General features: G+C 40.3%; 2 protein-coding genes across 4 annotated transcripts; both read right to left on the bottom strand.

The window, feature by feature from the left end:
* Positions 1–6,355: 6,355 nt before the first annotated feature.
* Positions 6,356–9,753, bottom strand: LOC147617437 (metacaspase-5-like). Of its 3 annotated transcripts, XM_086775703.1 has the most exons (3): positions 9,617–9,753; positions 9,120–9,524; positions 6,356–7,638 (listed from the first exon to the last, which is right to left on the bottom strand). In XM_086775703.1, the coding sequence occupies exons 2-3, from the start codon at positions 9,463–9,465 to the stop codon at positions 6,710–6,712; spliced, it is 1,275 nt and encodes a 424-aa protein (XP_086631829.1). In that variant the 5' UTR covers positions 9,466–9,524; positions 9,617–9,753; the 3' UTR covers positions 6,356–6,709. The 3 variants fall into 3 exon arrangements, with proteins under 3 accessions (XP_086631829.1, XP_086631828.1, XP_086631830.1); XM_086775702.1 differs by lacking the exon at positions 9,617–9,753 and having other exon boundaries at positions 9,120–9,610; XM_086775704.1 differs by lacking the exon at positions 9,617–9,753 and having other exon boundaries at positions 6,356–7,575; positions 9,120–9,610.
* Positions 9,754–16,144: 6,391 nt separating this feature from the next.
* On the bottom strand, positions 16,145–16,793 carry LOC147617436 (uncharacterized). Its single transcript, XM_086775405.1, has one exon. It carries the CDS (start codon positions 16,755–16,757, stop codon positions 16,239–16,241), a length of 519 nt encoding a protein of 172 aa, XP_086631531.1. The 5' UTR covers positions 16,758–16,793; the 3' UTR covers positions 16,145–16,238.
* Positions 16,794–17,851: the final 1,058 nt, after the last annotated feature.

Here is a 17,851-nt window from a genome sequence, read left to right as displayed (position 1 = left end):
AACTATACAGTTTAAGGAGTTTGGAGTGTGCTCAAGTGTCCGCATGTATCAGATGGAGACCAGGGGACGTTAGAGCTAAGTGTATTGGTGCCTTCATTTGGGGTTTGTTCTGGGTTGTGGTGCTAGGTGATAGTTCCCTCCTCATGGTTGTGTGTTTTGGATGGGATTTAGAGGCAAGTCTCCTGAAACATCAACGTCAAGCTTAAAAGATCTTGATTCTGACATCATTTGGGGGGATGAAATTAGGATTTTCCAGTAATAACCAAACCCTAATTCAGTCATAAACCCTAGATTATGTCACATTGTTCTTTACATATCTTGCTAGTACCTCATTAAACCTTCCAATCAAGACCTTAACTCTCTGATTCTAATTTCATTTCCTAGGTCAAAGTGGCATAGTTGCCTTTTTGAGAGTTGACTTTAACTTTGACTTTGGTCAAACTATTTGGGGGAATGATAGTACTTGCTAAGATAGTTCCAACAAGCTATATATCATCAAAATTGGTTGGACTTTGGCCATCTTGCTAGGTCAAAGTGGCATAGTTGCCTTTTTGAGAGTTGACTTTAACTTTGACTTTGGTCAAACTATTTGGGGGAATGATAGTACTTGCTAAGATAGTTCCAACAAGCTATATATCATCAAAATTGGTTGGACTTTGGCCATTTTATAGCCAACTTTCCATTTTCAACAGTACGTCATAAACCCTAAAACATAGAGTATTTGCCTCATCCGAAAACTTTGTGTTCTTGTATATTCTATTAGTACACATCATTATCTATCCATAGAGCCCTTTAGCACTCAATTCCAATCTCGTTTAGCCTTTCATCCATTCAATCCAAAAATTTACAGCTATGCCAAGGGAAAGACCACGCAAGATTGTGGATGAAACTCATGAGATGTTGGAGCCTAATCAAGGGGTTCTTGTGGAAGATATTGATGGTGCATTTTACATTGAGGATAATGCACATGTTAATAAAATTCTGGTACATGGATTGGTGTGTGAAAAAAGTTCTTGGAGATGGCAAAGGTAAGAATGCTTTTGAGGAGGTGACCTATGCAAACGCGGTGACTAATGCAAGGGCAGAACCTTCTAAAGGGCCAAAGAAGTACCACCCGTCTCCAATGACATCTATGAGATGATGTGCATGATGAGAGAAATTTTGGATAGTTTCAATGATAAGCAATCCAAACTTCAAGACCAACTCATCAACTCGCAAAGTTAACTATCAACACTTTCAAAAGTGAGATATGGCTTTGTTGAGAAGTGAGTCAAGGAATGGTAAAACCATCACCCTTATCAAGATGCAAGGATGCTTAATCATGAAGGTGCACCTTTGCAAGGATATCATATGGATCAAATTTCTCATGGCAATGGAATGCAACAACACTTCTCTTTTGGTGATGGGATGCCAAGGCCTACAAAAGGAGTCAACATTAGAGATGGGAAAGACATGTATTTTGGCAACAAGGGAAATGTTCCTTCTTCTCAAGGGAATATGCACCATGATATGCCGAGTACATCTTGTGGCTCCGCTTCTCATACTTCTATAAGAGGAAGAGGATTGGCACATGGCTCTACTTAACATTCGGGTCCCAATTTTGTTGGAAGAGATCCAAGGATGCAAAGGGAAGAGTTACATTCTCATGCTCCTCAAAATTCTACAAGTGTTGATGGGAAGCCTCCTAATGGTGCTACCAAGAGCAAGTTCATAAGGGAGGATCGCATGAATGAATTGAGGAGTAAAGGCTTGTGGAGAGAAATGGAATAAGGAGCATTACAAAGTTTGCAAAGCAAGGAATATCAAGCTTAATATGGTGTACTCTGAAATCTTGGATGATGATAATGAGAAAGAGGCTAAGATTTTCAATGATTGCCAAGACTTTGAGAGTTACTATGATTATGAGCCAAATGGTGAATTTCCTTTCAAACATTGGTCACAAGTTGAATATGATGATAGCTTACCTGTGTGTACTTTGGAGAATACTTGTATGGAACCAATCTTATGCTTATTATCCCATTATTCATATGCCAGGTGCAGAGGAGCAAACACTTTGAGGGGTTAAGGCATACATCAATATAGAAGAGTTGCTCATGTGTTGGTGGATAGTGGAAGGACACATAGCTTTGTGAACACAAAATCCATATGCAATCTCAAATTATAGCCTAAGTATTTGACAAATTTGCATAAAGTACAAGTGGCAAATGGAGTTAAAATGGATTGCAAAATGGTATGCCATGATGTTGCCTTGGTGCTCTCACATGATTACACTTGCAAGTGGATTTATTGATGCTTGACATGGGTCCCATCATTGATATAATCTTAGGGTGTGATTGGTTATTCACTCTTGGATGCATAACCATGAACTTGCATATGGAGTTTATGCATAATGGAAGAGGTGTCAACTTTGTGGGAAAACTATACACCAAAGCTCAATCTTATCAATTGCACTTAATTCAAAAGGGAGCTCAAGAAGTTAAGCATGGTATATGTATTATAGCTTTTCAAGGAGGATGATATTGGCAATGAAAGCAAGGTTACACATGAAGGAATGGCCATGTTGTTGGAAAATACAAAGATATATTTCAAATGCCAAAATGCTTGCCACCTATGTGGGAGATTGAACATGGAATAGAGCTTGAGCCTAACTCTAGGCCTATCAACAAGCCACCATATAAATTGTCAAAAGTGGAGAAAACTGAGGTAGCCAAGCAAGTCCAAGAATTAAATGGGATGGGTGGAACCAAGCCAATCGCCATTTGCATCACCGGTGTTGTTGGTGAAGAAGAAAGATGATACCTTTTGAATGTGCATTGATTATAGGGATTTGAACAAGATCACAATCAAAAATAGATATCCTATTCCAAGAATTGATGATCTATTGGATGAGTTGAAGGGTGTCAAGTTCTTCACAAAGATTAACTTGAGGTCCGCCGGCTATCACCAAATAGGGATGAAGAGTGGTGATGAGATTAAGATGGCATTTAGAACCAAAAGGGGATTGTATCATTATATGGTGATGCCGTTTGGGTTATACAATGCACCCGCCACTTTTCAAGACTTAATGAACAAAATGCTACAACCATTACCTCTTTAAGTTTTATTTGGTCTTCTTCGTCGATGATATCTTGGTGTATAGCAAAAGTGAAGGAGCATTTGGTTCATGTTCGTAAGGTCTTTGATGCACTTCGACCCAACCAATTGTATGTAAAGGAGAGTAAATACACTTTCATGGCAAGTGAAGTTGAGTATCTTGGTCACATTGTGGGTGAAAATGGCATTAGAGTGGACCCAAGGAAGGTGGAATGTGTGAAGAATTGGCCTATACCTAAGAACATCACTCAACTAAGGGCCTTCTTCATTCTACCGAAAGCCCACCGAGAAGTATGCTCACATAGCAGCTCCATTGACCGATAAGTTAAAGAAGCAGGCATTCTTTTGGGATGCAACCACCCATAAAAGTTTTGAGGGGTTGAAGAGAATGCTTACTTCCATCCCAATTTTTGATATGCCCGGATTTCACCAAGCCTTTCACTATTAGAGAGGATGCATGTAGAAGTGGTATTGGTGCCGTGTTGTATCAAGACCATGGGGTGATTACTTTTGAAAGCCGCAAACTTGATGATAAAGAGAAGGAGATGCATGTTTATGATCAAGAGATGAGTGCTATATTACATGCGATCAAGAAATGGCATCACTATCTCTATGGAAGCAAGTTTTATGTGAGAAGTGACCATAGGGTTCTCAAGTACTTTCTTCCTCAACCAAATCTCTCAATCAAGCGAAGGCGGTGGTTAGCAACCTTTCAAAATTATGATTTTGAAATTACTTATACAAAGGGAAAGGATAATGTGGTGGCTGATTCACTCTCAAGAATGTGGGCGTTTACATTGTTTGCCATCATGAAAGTTCATAAAGATTGGATTGAAGTCATCCACCAAGAGGAATACATGTTGTATGAGGAGACTTCACAAATGATGCAGAAATTACAGCTTGGTACTTGTAAAGAGTTACCTCATTTTCGATTGCAAAATGGACTCCTTTACTTTAAGGAGAATGCGTATCTTGTACCTCATTCGACTTTCAAGAACAAGATGTTAGATGAGATGCATGCTTCTCCCATGGCAGGACACTTGGGATTGCTTAAAACTTATGATGCCATTTAAAAGAGCTTCCATTGGAAAGGCCTTTGGAGTGATGTGAAGGAGTATGTTGCCAAATGCATGCCTTGTCAACTTAATAAGGATCCCACACAAAAGCCTGATGGTTTGCTTCAGTCTTTACCCATTTCGGAGGGTAAATGGACTCATATAGCAATGGATTTCATCTCACGAGTCTTCCTACCACCAAGAAAGAGTGGGACAACATTTATGTTGTGGTTGATCTTGGTTGACTAAGGATGCTGCCTACAAAAGTGAGATACTTGACATCTATGGTTGCATATGGCAATTCATGGAACATGTGTTTCAGATGCATGGCATGCCGCACAAATAGTGAGTGACCAAGATGTTAAATTCATGGGCACATTTTGGCTACATTGTTTGAGATCATGGGTACTCAATTGGCTCCAAGTACGGCCTATCACCCGGAGACCAATGGTCAAACCAAGAGGGTAAATAAATGGCTTGAGACTTACTTGAGACATTATTGCTATGAGATGAAAAATGCTTGGGATGATTGGTTGCATTTGGTTGATTTCGCCTACAATAGCACTTACCATGTGAGCATTAGAATGTCGCCTTTTGAGGCTATGTATGGGTATCAGTACATGTGTCAATTGTAGCATTCAAGAATAACAATGTGAATCCCAATGCAAAGAATGAAGTGGAAAGAATGCAAGCTCTTTTGCAAACATGCAAAGAGAACACCAAGAAGTCTCAAGAGAAGATGAAGTATTATGAAGATGCACATCGAAGACTATTGGAATTCAAGGAGGGAGATTATGTATTCTTGAGGATTTCCAAGACACGTTATGGTTCTCTCAAGGGCAACACTAACACAAAGCTTGCACACTGTTTCTATGGTCCATACAAGGTGGTGAGAAGAGTTGGTGAAGTAGCCTATCAACAATTGCGACTTTCATCTACTACAAGAATTCATAATGTGTTTCATGTGTCTCATTTGAAGGCATATGTTGGGCCGGAAGTGCAAGTCTTGGATGAGCTACCTCCCATGAATGATGGTATATTGGATTATATTCCCGAGAGAGTGTTGGGCATGAGAAAAAGGGTACTTCGCAATCGTTCTTGCGCAAATACCTTGTTAAATGGAAGGGATTACCTCAAGATGAAGCTACATGGCAAGCCCACCCACATATCGGACAAATATGAGCACTTGTTAAATGCATCCGATGGGGAGAATCGAGCCATGTAATAGTGAATATGCTTGCTGTAATGTTTTAAGATTCAATGTTTGGAGGCCAATATAATGCTCAATTGGGATGCTATTGATATACGCACTTCACGAGGAGTGTGTATTGCATGATGCTATGTTTTGGTGGTTGTTCGAAGAGAATTATTACATGAAATTATGAAACTCTTAACCATGGCTATGCTCTCTTGGTGGAAAATTTTGTAATAGTTTTGCTACATGGACTATCTACATGTATATAGTGGACATTCTCATACCAATGAAGTCAAAGAATGTTTCGAAGAAAAACATATTTGAGTAGTGATGGTTTGTAATGTGGTGGTAAGCATAGGTTCATGGACAAGTTCATATGTTGAGCTTGGAACCTAAGCTTATAAGCATAAGATGGTGACCAACACTCCTGTTGTCTACTCCATGTAATGAGCGGACCTCCTCCTTACAATATAAGTGCAATTATGTAAACATGCAACACCACCAACTCCGGCTTTCATTTAATTAAAGTGGTAAACTTATAGTAAGGTTCATGGAGATAAGCTATGGCTCACATTTAAATACCAAATGTATAGCAATAGTGGCTACATGCAAACTCCACATTGCACATTGCATCTTCCTGTCAATCTCTTTAAATGTATAGCAATAGTGGCTACATGCAAACTCCACATTGCACACTGCACCTCTCTCTCTCTCTCTCTCTCCCCCTTCAAAATGCAATATGTTCATAGGCATTCAAACCCTGTTTCTTGAAACCCCACCCAGCAAGAAAAGATGAGTATGCTTCATCCTATGTGCTGTTCAATTTTGCAAAGATTCACTTCAAGTTGATTGGACAAGGAAAGAGTTACAGTTGTAATTTGACAAATGTATGAAGCAAAATACTTGAAGGAAACTTCCATTTCCTCTTCAACCCAATGGCGAGAGATTTCAACAATGCGTATAAGAAATGAGAGCTCTCTTCAAGAGGGCATTTCTTTTAGAGAGAGAGAGAGAGATGGACAATCTATATTAGTCCCTAAGCAAATATTACACGTACCACTATGACCTACCTTTTTTCAAAGGCAAGCCTAAAAACCACTCATTTTTTATAATTGCTTTTTATTAGTGATTTTGCCCCATGCTGAACAAAGAAGAAAAACCAAGCCACTTTCAAAAACATACTTTCCACAAGCAAAAGGCAAATCCATGTCCAGACTACATGACTGTTTTCTTGAACACAACTCAATGCAGCAATTAAGCTGATGCACCAAGTCTACACTACGTAACAATTCATCCAATAAGCAAGCCCTAGAAAGCTCATATGCAAATAGTCAAACTAAAAAGCCACCATTGTACCTCCACACTCTTAACATATAAAAAGAGCCCTCGCATTCTCATCTGTGCAATACAGTCCCGGATGCTGGGAGAAGCCTTGCTTCTTCAAAATCTGTCTCAATCTGGTGACTAGCTCATGATTGTTGATTGGCCCATCATGCTCAGAAAGCAGAACCTGGACTGCATTGCTCATAGCTCCGTATGCCTCGCTCGCCTTTCCAGTCGGATTGGCATCAGCTGAAGTCTCACTGGATTGACAGCCACTGACCAATATCCCCATATCTCTAGATCCTGGAACCTTTGCCCCAGCATATGCTTGGCCATGATCTGGGACTGACATCTTCAGTGCGGGTTTCAAGTATTCGTCTGTGTTGTCAACCTCATCAAGCTTATGTTTCAAAAACTCCTGAGCCAAAGCACCAACTGCACCCACCAGACCATGATGTCCGCTCCCATTTCCCTCATCATTGTGCATACTCTGCAGCAAGACCTTGACAAACTTCTTCACTTTACAGCTCGAATCTTCCCCAAACATGTCAAAAAGAGTGGGCCGGATGGTGCCCAGATCAAGGTCATCCTTCCCCGTCTTCTGTTTCAAAATCTCCAGGAGTGTTGAAATTGGAAGAGCTCTACTCTTTGCGTGCCCCTCCCCCTCATAGGAGACACGCTGGTAAAACTCATCGTGTTCCCTGAAACGATGATAATGGCCATGTCCATGACCTAAAGCAGGCAGGCTAATGCCACGGTCCTGAAGTGCTCCATGAATCTTGTCAGAAACAAAATCTCTTAACACCTCTCTGAACCCAACCTCCTGCTTCCCAGTACTTGCACCATGCTGGGAGCTTTCTCCAATCTGCTCTTTAGCATTTTTGACAAGGCCCCCGCTGTGACATGAATCTGATATTAAGGTCAATGTTACACCAGGCGGCACTTTGTCCACAATTTCTCTGAAGTCATCATCTGAATTTTGCATCCCAATGAAGTATAATTAACACAACTTCCTACCCCTTTCTCTCACCCCCCCCCCCCCCAACACAATAAACAATTAAAAAAAGCTGCCTATCTGTGTCCATCCATCTATTTCATCTTCTCTTTCCTTCTCCAACTCTCCATTACTATAAATCTTTTGATATCCAAGAATGTACTGATGGTAAACTGACCAAGAAAGATGAAAGCAACCCCCAGATAGGAGAAGTCATCTGAAATGCTAACCAACCATTTTCTACCTAGAAAAGAAAGCACCAAGGGAGAGCAAACAATCAAATCTGTTGTACTATGTTAACAATCGTGTGGATAATGACTCGGCCAAAAGGAGGCAAAGAAGCAACCTGATGAAAAACTTGGGCAAGGAGGCAACCTACGGAGTTAGAAATAGAAAAGAAAACAAATTATGAATGGAAGTACACCATGATTGCAAGAACTCTGCACCAAATAAATATGTACCATCATAGCAATGCCAAGGAGGAAGTTCGAACCAAACCCATGTCCAGATTAGAAAATGGCATGATAAGGAAAAGAAAAAGCAGACTGGATGTAGAACACAAATGCACTATGAGGGTATGAAAGCATTTACAAGAACATACCAACAGGCAAGCAAAGAAAAACCAATACATGGACCAAAAGTGCAACACGATGGTATGATTTAAACGGAACAACGCTTGCGCCATGACCACAAGATGGGACACCAGGTACAACCATCATAGCAAGAAAAGCATAACAGGAAAGAATCAGAAATGCACCATGAGAGCCCAACAAACCTACTCAAAAGTGAACCACAAAGGCAAGGGTAAAGGTAAAATATATCAAAGATATATGAATGAGTCAAAGATTTATTCAAGACATGAAATACATACGTGCCAAAAAAATGAATGCAAGAAAAACAACCAAAAAAGCACAAAATGTACATCATGGAATCTTGGAGACAAGAGAAGCAGGCCAAAAAAACGCTAATAAAGGAGACCTGAGGGAAGGAAAAGTAACACAAAATGCACAAACAGTATACCATGGAGGCAAGAAAAGCAACGCTGTTGTCGCTTGGCGTTTTACATTGTAAATTTTGAGTGTGTGTGTGTGTGTGTGTGTGTGTGTGTAGCAACACAATGCACAAACAGTAAACAATGGAGGCAACAAAAGCAACGCTATTGGCCGCTTGGCATGTTACGTTGTAATTGTGTGTGTGTGTGTGCACCCACGCGCGCACATGTTTTGAAGTGCACTTGCACATCAAATTTCCCTTTAAAAAGTAAAGCAACCCAAAAAGCAAGAAAAGCAACCTAAAAATGCACACAAAGGGTATACAATAGGAGCAAGGAAGAGCAAAGAAACCAGAAAGAAAAGCAACCCAAAAAAGCACAGGAGGGTAGGAAAGCAAGCCCGGATCTATCAATCCACATGCAGAAGGAAACCAAACCAGATCTAGCGATCCGAGATGAGCACATTACCAGTGATGAGGTTCATGTCACAGGGGACAATACATTCGTCATAGCCGGTGTCATCGATTTCCCCAGTCTCGGCCGGCAGGCGGACACCATGGCCACTGTAGTGGAAGAAGAGGATATCGCCGGGCTGGGCGTCGGACACGAGCTTGTTGAGAGCGCGTTTGATGTTGGCGCCCGTGGGCTGAGTGAAGCGGCGATCGGTGTCGATGAGGATGGTGATGTCCGATTCATGGAAACCGAAGCGATTCAGGAGGCTCTTGTGGATGCGATTCACGTCGTTGATGCATCCATGGAGCTCTGCTTTGGTCCCAGGGTAGTTGCATCCCACCAGCACAGCCTTCTTGGCCATGATCAAAGCTCACCCTCAGAACACCTCTCCCTTCCTGTCTCGACCTTCCTCTGCGTGGCCTGCACACACCCAAAAGGGTTAGGGTTAATCTCTGAGACTAACACACGCTTAAATCTCTCTGATCGATCCGATGGTTCGGGCATAATCCCACCAATTATTTCTGACAATATCAGATGCGGGTGGCTACTACTTGACTCCCAACCGCCTGCAGTACAAAAGGTCACCAATGTGTCTGCCTCGTGATTGATCGTGACCGCCCATGTCATGCCTCTTAATTTTTCATTAGCTCAATTCCTTTTATATAAAAAAACTCTCAATCAGCCATTTTGAATATTCAACCCTACATTATTATTTTTCTCCGGAAAGGTGAATTTAAAGAGCATTTTATTCATAAATTTATCAAATTCTTATTTGTGTTTTATCTTTAATGTAGACACCACCTGCACATTCCACTACGGAGCCAACATTATCAGGGGCAGTGTCACACTACAAAGGTCCAGCATATGAGGTTAGAGATGGAGTAGATAAGAGCATAGATGGGGGAGTAGAGAGAGAGGCTCTATGAGGGGGTCACAAGGTATTGCATAGCCGAGCATAGAGCTAAGAACATTTTTCGGTAGATAGATTTCTCAGAGTCAAGGAGTGTGTATAGTAGTGACCCTTATCTTGCTCTATATCCTCAGCCTGCATCGGAGATCCTAGCACGACGACCATTTACTACACAATCCCCATAGATTCTATTCAAGGGAGAGTGTTCAATTTGTTTTGATCCCCTTGATGTGATAGGGGCATACACACTAGAATGTGGTCACTCCTTCCACCTCACTTGCATCTCCCTCCAGCAGAGTTAGAGCTGGTGCGATGAGCTAGATGCCTAGTCTATAGATATGACATTGACCTAGCTACCTTTTGAGTTTTGAGTATTGATGACCTTTTTCCAAGTACAACAATGAGATTGATCCATAGATAGGGAGGCCGGTCTCTCACATGGACGCGAGAGGACTTGCTGGCTATTGCTCATGAGTCAAGCATTGAGACCCTCCCAGAGGGCTTTAAGGATCCAACAGAGTTGGAGTGGAGCAAGACAGAGTTTGAGCAGCTGTATACTGTTCTAGAGGAGAGCATGTGCATGCCACTTGAGCGTGTTGGGGCAGTGCTAGTCCTAGTGGCACATCAGTCAAGATTTATCAACATTGAGTCATGACTATTGAGTATATTACACGTGTTGATGAGTGGGAGACACGTGTGCATGACAACTTCACTCTTTGGCCAGAGAGATAGGCGAGACTACGTGGACATCATGAGACATAGAGGCCCAGAGGGCTCTTGAAGAGCGGTACAGACATGTTTAATACCACATGCACCTAGGGTGGACTCTACACGGCAGGGTTCTACTATTGTTGCATGAGTCATTGCGGCTCCTTGGCAACAAGGTAGAGATGATGATCCAGATTAGCTAGATTTGGATAGTGGCAATGACTAAACCTAGAGTAGCTACATTACTAGCTACTTTTGTAGTCATTATATGATATTTTTTTATTGTTGTAGGGTGGCTAAGCTTAGAGTACTTGGGCTAGCACCCTTATGTTGTACTTTCATAATTTGTCCTATGTATTATTCTCTTTTATTTATACATCATCCCATTTTAGTTCCTTAGAAGTGTATCATTTCTCTCTCTCCCTCTCTCTCCTAGGCACACATGCACACAAACTACGCGTGCACACACACACACACACACACACACACACACACACACACGCACATTCACTCACATGCACCTACATAATGCACATGCAATCACATGCACACTCACATGTATCTACATATAAAAGACACAAACATTCACATGCACAAACTTAGCCAAACATGTCTTTTTCTTTCACCTTATATTTTGTCTCTTGTGGCCTCTATTTGTTTGATGGCACTTTAGCCTGCACATTACAACCAAATGTTCTTTGATTGTGTGACTAGACTTTTTAATAGCGAGAGTGGGGTCCATATATACACTCTTGCAAAGTTTGGTCTCACCCATTGGAGCCCATCTAGATACAATGTGTTTGCCATTTGCCCAGTTTACAATGTGTTGTGGCCTTAGAGAGCCCATTTGCCATTTGCCCAGTTTACAATGTGTTGTGGCCTTAGAGAGCCCTCTCAAAATTGGGCCATTGGCTCGCACATTGTAACCAAATCTATCCATATAGTGACCAAAATTTTTAAGAGTGAGGTTGGGGTCCACATACACACACTCTTGCAAAGTTTGGTCACCACATCGGAGCACATTTGGATGCAGTGTGCATGCCATTTGGCTATTTTTTAATGTGTCATGGCCTTAAAGAGCCTCCTTGAAATTGGGCCTTTGGCTCACACATTGCAACCAAATGTGCTCCGATAGTAAGAGTGAGGTTGGAGTCCACATATATACACTCTTTGAAACTTTGGTCACTATCAAATCACATTTGGATGTAGTGTGTGTGCCATTGCCCGGTTTTCAATGTGTCATGGCCTTAGAGAACCCTCTTAAAATCGGGTCTTTGGCTCACACATTGCAACCAACAAATGTGCTCTGATGGTGACCAAACTTTGTAAGAATCCACATATACACACTTACAAAGCTTGGTCACCATTGGAGCACATTTGGTTACAATGTGCATGTGCCATTTGCCCGATTTTCAATGTATCTTAACCTTAGAGAGCCCCCTCAAAATTGGGCCTTTTTCTTGTACCTTGTAACCAAATGTGCTCCGATGGTGACCAAACTTTGTAAGAGTGAGGGTAATTAGGCCTTTGTCTTGCACATTGCAACCAAATGTTCTTTGATTTGGGTGAACAAACTTTGCAAGAATGAGGGTGGGATCCACATATACACACTTGCAAAGTTTCATCACCATCAGAGCATGTTTGGTTACAATGTGTGTGCCATTCTCATTGAGGGGAGGGGGGGCAGTATATGTAAACCCTTTATAGCACGTGTGTTCAAGGCCTATTAAAAAAACCCCTTACCTATGAATTTTTCATGAATAAAATGCACCCTTTTTCTATTCAATCTGTGAATACCTCCTTTAAATTGTACCCTTTTGTATGTAAAAAATATGTAAAATAAGGATTTTAAAAATACATTCTGTTGAACTCACGTGCTATGTTTACATATTTATGAGTGACCCTCCCTGAGGTGCCATTCTCCTGGTTTTCAATGTGTCATGGCCTTAGAGAGCCCTCTCAAAATTGGGCCTTTGGCTTGTACATTACAATCTTCGATGGTGACCAACTTTGCAAGAGTGAGGAGTGACACGTGCTTGCCCCCTCAGAAATGAGAATAACCCCATTGGACATGATTAGAACCATAGAAATAAGAGGCTTTTTCATGGTCACCTAAAAATAGAAGTATCTATTGCCAGTTTTAGTTAAGAAAAGGAGAGGCTATGATCTGACCTGATGATCAGACTTTTTATAGAAAAGGAGGAGCTTTTGCATGCATGGGATAGGGATAGCCGAGATAGGGGTAAAGAGCCAACATTTGGAGAAAACTTAAAAAAAAAAGCTTGTTAGGAAAGTGCTTTGTGTGTTCTATTTTTGTGGGTCGAAGGTCATTGAGGCGATAATGATTGTTTGGAAGAAGACACGAGAGTAGTGTGAGGAGGCTTGGGTTTGTCCAGAGCAGAGGGTGAAAAAGGAAGCAGAGGATCTTTTTTAAGGAGGTTGAGATGCCCTAGGATCTCCTAGAGTGCAACTCTGTTAGAACTTGGATCAATTGAGGGCTTGCTCAATTATTCCTTTCTGTGCTTGAAGATGAACACTTGCAGAAAGTGGCTGCACATTCCATTGATGTTTGTACCTATTAAGATGAAGACATAAGTTTGAAGAGTTGTTTTGCTAGGATACACTTATGATCTCTTAGGTTTTTGGTTCTTCTTCTCTTTTGTTTAAACCCCATGTCTCAAGGTTGTTGAGATTGGCTCGATTTCATCTATATGCAAATAGATTGAGTGTGAATTTTAATCCTATGAGTTGGATTGATGAGGTTTTATGCTCTAGTGCTTTATTTGTGTTGTCTTGATGGAATTTGTTGAGAGGAATCAATTGTGAGTGAAATTCTCTATTAGTATAGAATCAAAACTGAGTGAGATAGCTTTAATTTTGAGTCAGCAATCGTCGTATTTGATTCAACAAATTCCATCAAGACAACACAAATAAAGCACTAGAGCATAAAACCTCATCAATCCTATGAGTTGGATTGATGAGGTTTTATGCTCTAGTGCTTTATTTGTGTTGTCTTGATGGAATTTGTTGAGAGGAATCAATTGTGAGTGAAATTCTCTATTAGTATAGAATCAAAGCTGAGTTAGATAGCTTTAATTTTGAGTCAACAGTGTTTGACAAAGTCAGTTGTGTATTTGGGTTAATCAATTGGAGGTGTAGAAGGGTAGATTTTGTCTTCTTGGATTGAAGGGAAGCCTCTAAAGTCTAACTGATGAGTTGTGTAGAGAAAGGGGTTGATTGTGTATCTATATAGACATGTACTTGAAAGTGTGCTCTTGTGAAGGATTCAGTCACAAATAATCTTGGACACGCGATGACATATGTCTAGCTTGCCTCATGGTGGCTCTTGAATCCACACTCTTACTTAGGAGGAGGAGGAGGAGGAGGAAAGGGAGGCTCACATGCTTCATACATACATACATACATACATACATACATACATACATATACATACATACATACATACATATATATATATATATATATATATACACATACATATATATATATATGTATGTATGTATGTATGTACATACATACATACATTATATGTATGTATGTATGTATGTACACACATACATACATTATATGTATGTATGTATGTACATACATACATATAATGTAATGTATGTATACATACATACTTACATACATTATATGTATGTATGCATGTATGTACATACATACATACATTATATGTATGTATGTATGTATGTATGTATGCATGTATGTACATACATACATACATTATATGTATGTATGTAAGTATGTATGTATGTATGCATGTATGTATGTACACATTATATGTATGTATGTATGTATGTATGTATGTATACATACATACATACTTACATACATACATATAATGTATGTATGTATACATACATACATACATACATACTTACATACATTATATGTATGTATGTATACATACATACATACATACATACATACATATTATATGTATGTATACATATAATATGTATACATATAATATGTATGTATGTATGTATACATATATATTATATGTATGTATACATACATATAATGTATGTATGTAAGTATGTATGTATGTATGTATACATACATACATACATACATACATATATATATATATATACACATACATATATATGTGTGTGTGTGTGTGCGCGCGCGCATGTGCATATATATATACATATATATATATAATGCTCTTTTTTTAGTGTGGATAGTTTGATCTAGTACATAATGAATACAATGTCTTATAGTTATGGAAGTATCACAACTCTTTCGATAGGCAAATTGTTAATATAATTGCGTACATAATAAATTGTAAAGGAGAAATAATCAAGCTTTGTCTAGGTAGCTTCGGTCTATATGTAGGTAGTTTTTACTATATATGTTACAAGGAGATTTTTTTAATCCTCCATATAGAAAGAAAAAAGGTGTTCACTAGATAATTCCTTAGGTAGAGATGAACGTATCTAGGAAAAGTGCAAACTAGGGAAATTGGAACACTTACTAGATAGCATAACTAGGAAATATTCTTAACAAGCATAATTTGTCCTATGTAAACATCCAACATAGGTTATCTTTCTTATGTAGGAAAATGTCTCTGACATAGGTAAATTTTCCTATGTAGGAAAATGTTTCTAACAAAGGTAATTTTCCTATGTAGGAAAACATTTTTAACAAAGGTAAGTTTTCCTATGCAATGAAATCATACACATTTCCTAGTTAAGCTATCTAGTAAGTGTTCCGTTTTCTCTAGTTTTCACTTTTCCTAGGAAATTATATAGTGAATACTTTTCTTTTCCTATGTAGAGAATGATCAAAAACTCCTTGTGAGGCCTTGGCACTTGTTTCGGCCTAAAAAGGGGATCTAAGGGTGAATTCTTAGTATCATTAATTCAAAACTCAACTAACATCAATATTGAACTCTCAAATTGAATTTTGTAGCAAGAAAATATTCGTTAGTGATGAAAATTCACCAACCAAGCTTGCCAACAATTACACAAATTTACCAGTGCACCAAAAGCTTGCAAAGTGAAACTCAAGCAAAAAAGGCATAGATATAAAGGGCGTGTGAATAGAGAGAGGTGCTAAAAGCCAAGGAGAGATTATATATATGTATATATAAAGGAATCTCACAAAAAAGGGAGACACATGTGGCAACATTGAGAGGCTAGTATGCCAACATTCTTACACCGGGTAACATTGAGAGGCCAACCATAACATATTTTTTTTTTGCTCAACAGCCTAAGTAAATAGTTTGCATGCACTTTTTGGCTTAAAACTAAGGTTAAAAATTTATTAAACTCCTCCAACTTAATGAAATAAATCAAGAAGTTCATGGTGGCACACATGGTCATCTTAGAATTAAGGAATCATCTTAGCTTTTAAGTACATGGTTGTATGTTAGGATAGGATAAAAAGAGAGACAGCCAAGGCTTAGGGATGTAGTAAGGATCTCCACCGCCCACGACCGGCGCCCATGCATTATCTTCTCCAACACTCACTAGGAGAGCGAGGCTTTAGAGATTTTGTGCGAGAAGGCTTCCGCGCACGACCGTGTATAAATCGACGGTGCCGGGCGTAGCTCCGTCGACGAACTGAGCGGAGGAGCCATCAGGGATGGAGACAGGGACAGGTGGGTTGCTGGAGGATGGGTTCTGGACGTAGAAGCCCAGCTCCTCGGTGGACAATTGGAGAGAAGTCATTGGCTGCAGCACAAGCCCGGACTGGCCAACGGGTGGCGGGAGCTGCCCGACTGGTGGCGCAAGCGGCGCAACAGGTGGCGGGAGCTGCCCAGCAGGTGGAGAGAGCGGCGCAACAGGTGCCGGAAGCTGCCCAATGGCCGCAGGAACAGTCCCGCCGGCAGTGCTCGGGGCTGCAGCAGGGCTTGCCACCATACTCATAGCTGCTCCAGCTTGCTGAAAAGGAATCAGAAGGACTAATTTGTCAGACGCGTTGGTGACAGTCACACTTGAATGAACTCTCTCCAAGGCCAGAAGGCGTAGGCTTAGGAGAAGAAGGATGGCAAACCTATCCATGTTAGCAGCAGCTGGCTACGAGGGGAGTATATGGCTACCTCATGCATGCAGCTCAGCTCCTCCTCTCAGCATACATTTATATCCTTACTAGAATAGTGATCAGCACTCTAATGATCGACGTGCTCAGGGCGATAGAATAGTGATTAGCACTCTAATGATCGACGTGCTCAGGTCGATAGAATAGTGATTAGCACTCTAATGATCGAGGCGCTCAGGTCGATAGAATCGTGATTAGCACTCTAATGATCGACGTGCTTAGGTCCAAATAGTGATTATCACTCTAATGATCGATGCGCTCAGGTCGATAGAATCGTGATTAGCACTCTAATTATCGACGTGCTTACCTTTTACATGTCTTTTGCGAGTAACAGTTTGGATGCTGAATCCTTCAGGTTTTTAAGTCCCATCACATCAATCTAGCCAATTATTTTCACTCCATTCAAGTCAGCCGTCCACTTTTTATTGGTAGCCCCCCATGGTGGCTCTGCAATAAGAGCTCGACACATCATGTTTCCATCTTCACTCAGCATTGAATTCTGCCATCAACCATCGGAGCATATATGTGAAATGTAAACGCATGAACCTTTCACATGGGCTCATGGGCACGATCCCCACACCCATCAAAGATCCACTCACCCATGTGAAGATGGATGCAAAATCTCTAGCACCCATGAGAAATGCCTTGAATGATGTGCATGTTAATATGTCTTAGTGCAATTATGTCACTTGCACACTCACCTTTGAGAGAGGTAGTGTCCACAATGTCTATGAGAAATGAATGTATGTATCCACAATGGCCATGAGAAACATATGTGCATCCGGATCCATGATGTCCATTAGAAATATGAATATGCATATCCTATCCACAACGGGCATGAGAAACAGATGGGCATCCACAATGTCCATTAGAAATATGAACATTATGCATATCCTTTAGCTTCAATACAACTTTTGCACCCGAGCCTACAACTAGCTTTATCTACAATATACCGTCCAAGAAACATTACAAAAGCTACATATTTAGAACATGTGTTATTTAGCACAAAACCTTCCAAAAACGTTGAAACTTGAGAGTCGCGGGTAATTATTTTTCT

Source organism: Cibotium barometz, chromosome 36, assembly GCF_041138505.1.
Source record: "Cibotium barometz isolate CiBa-2024 chromosome 36, ASM4113850v1, whole genome shotgun sequence".
NCBI classification, from domain to species: domain Eukaryota; kingdom Viridiplantae; phylum Streptophyta; class Polypodiopsida; order Cyatheales; family Cibotiaceae; genus Cibotium; species Cibotium barometz.
Note: the sequence above shows the minus strand (reverse complement) of the source record. Positions and strands in the feature narration are given on the sequence as shown.

Coding starts and splice junctions, on each gene's coding strand:
- LOC147617436 (XM_086775405.1), bottom strand. CDS start 16,757: ATGGATAGGTTTGCCATCCTTCTTCTCCTAAGCCTACGCCTTCTGGCC.
- LOC147617437 (XM_086775703.1), bottom strand. CDS start 9,465: ATGGCCAAGAAGGCTGTGCTGGTGGGATGCAACTACCCTGGGACCAAA. Junction 7,639..9,119: donor TGACATGAACCTCATCACTG/GTAATGTGCTCA, acceptor TGCAAAATTCAG/ATGATGACTTCAGAGAAATT.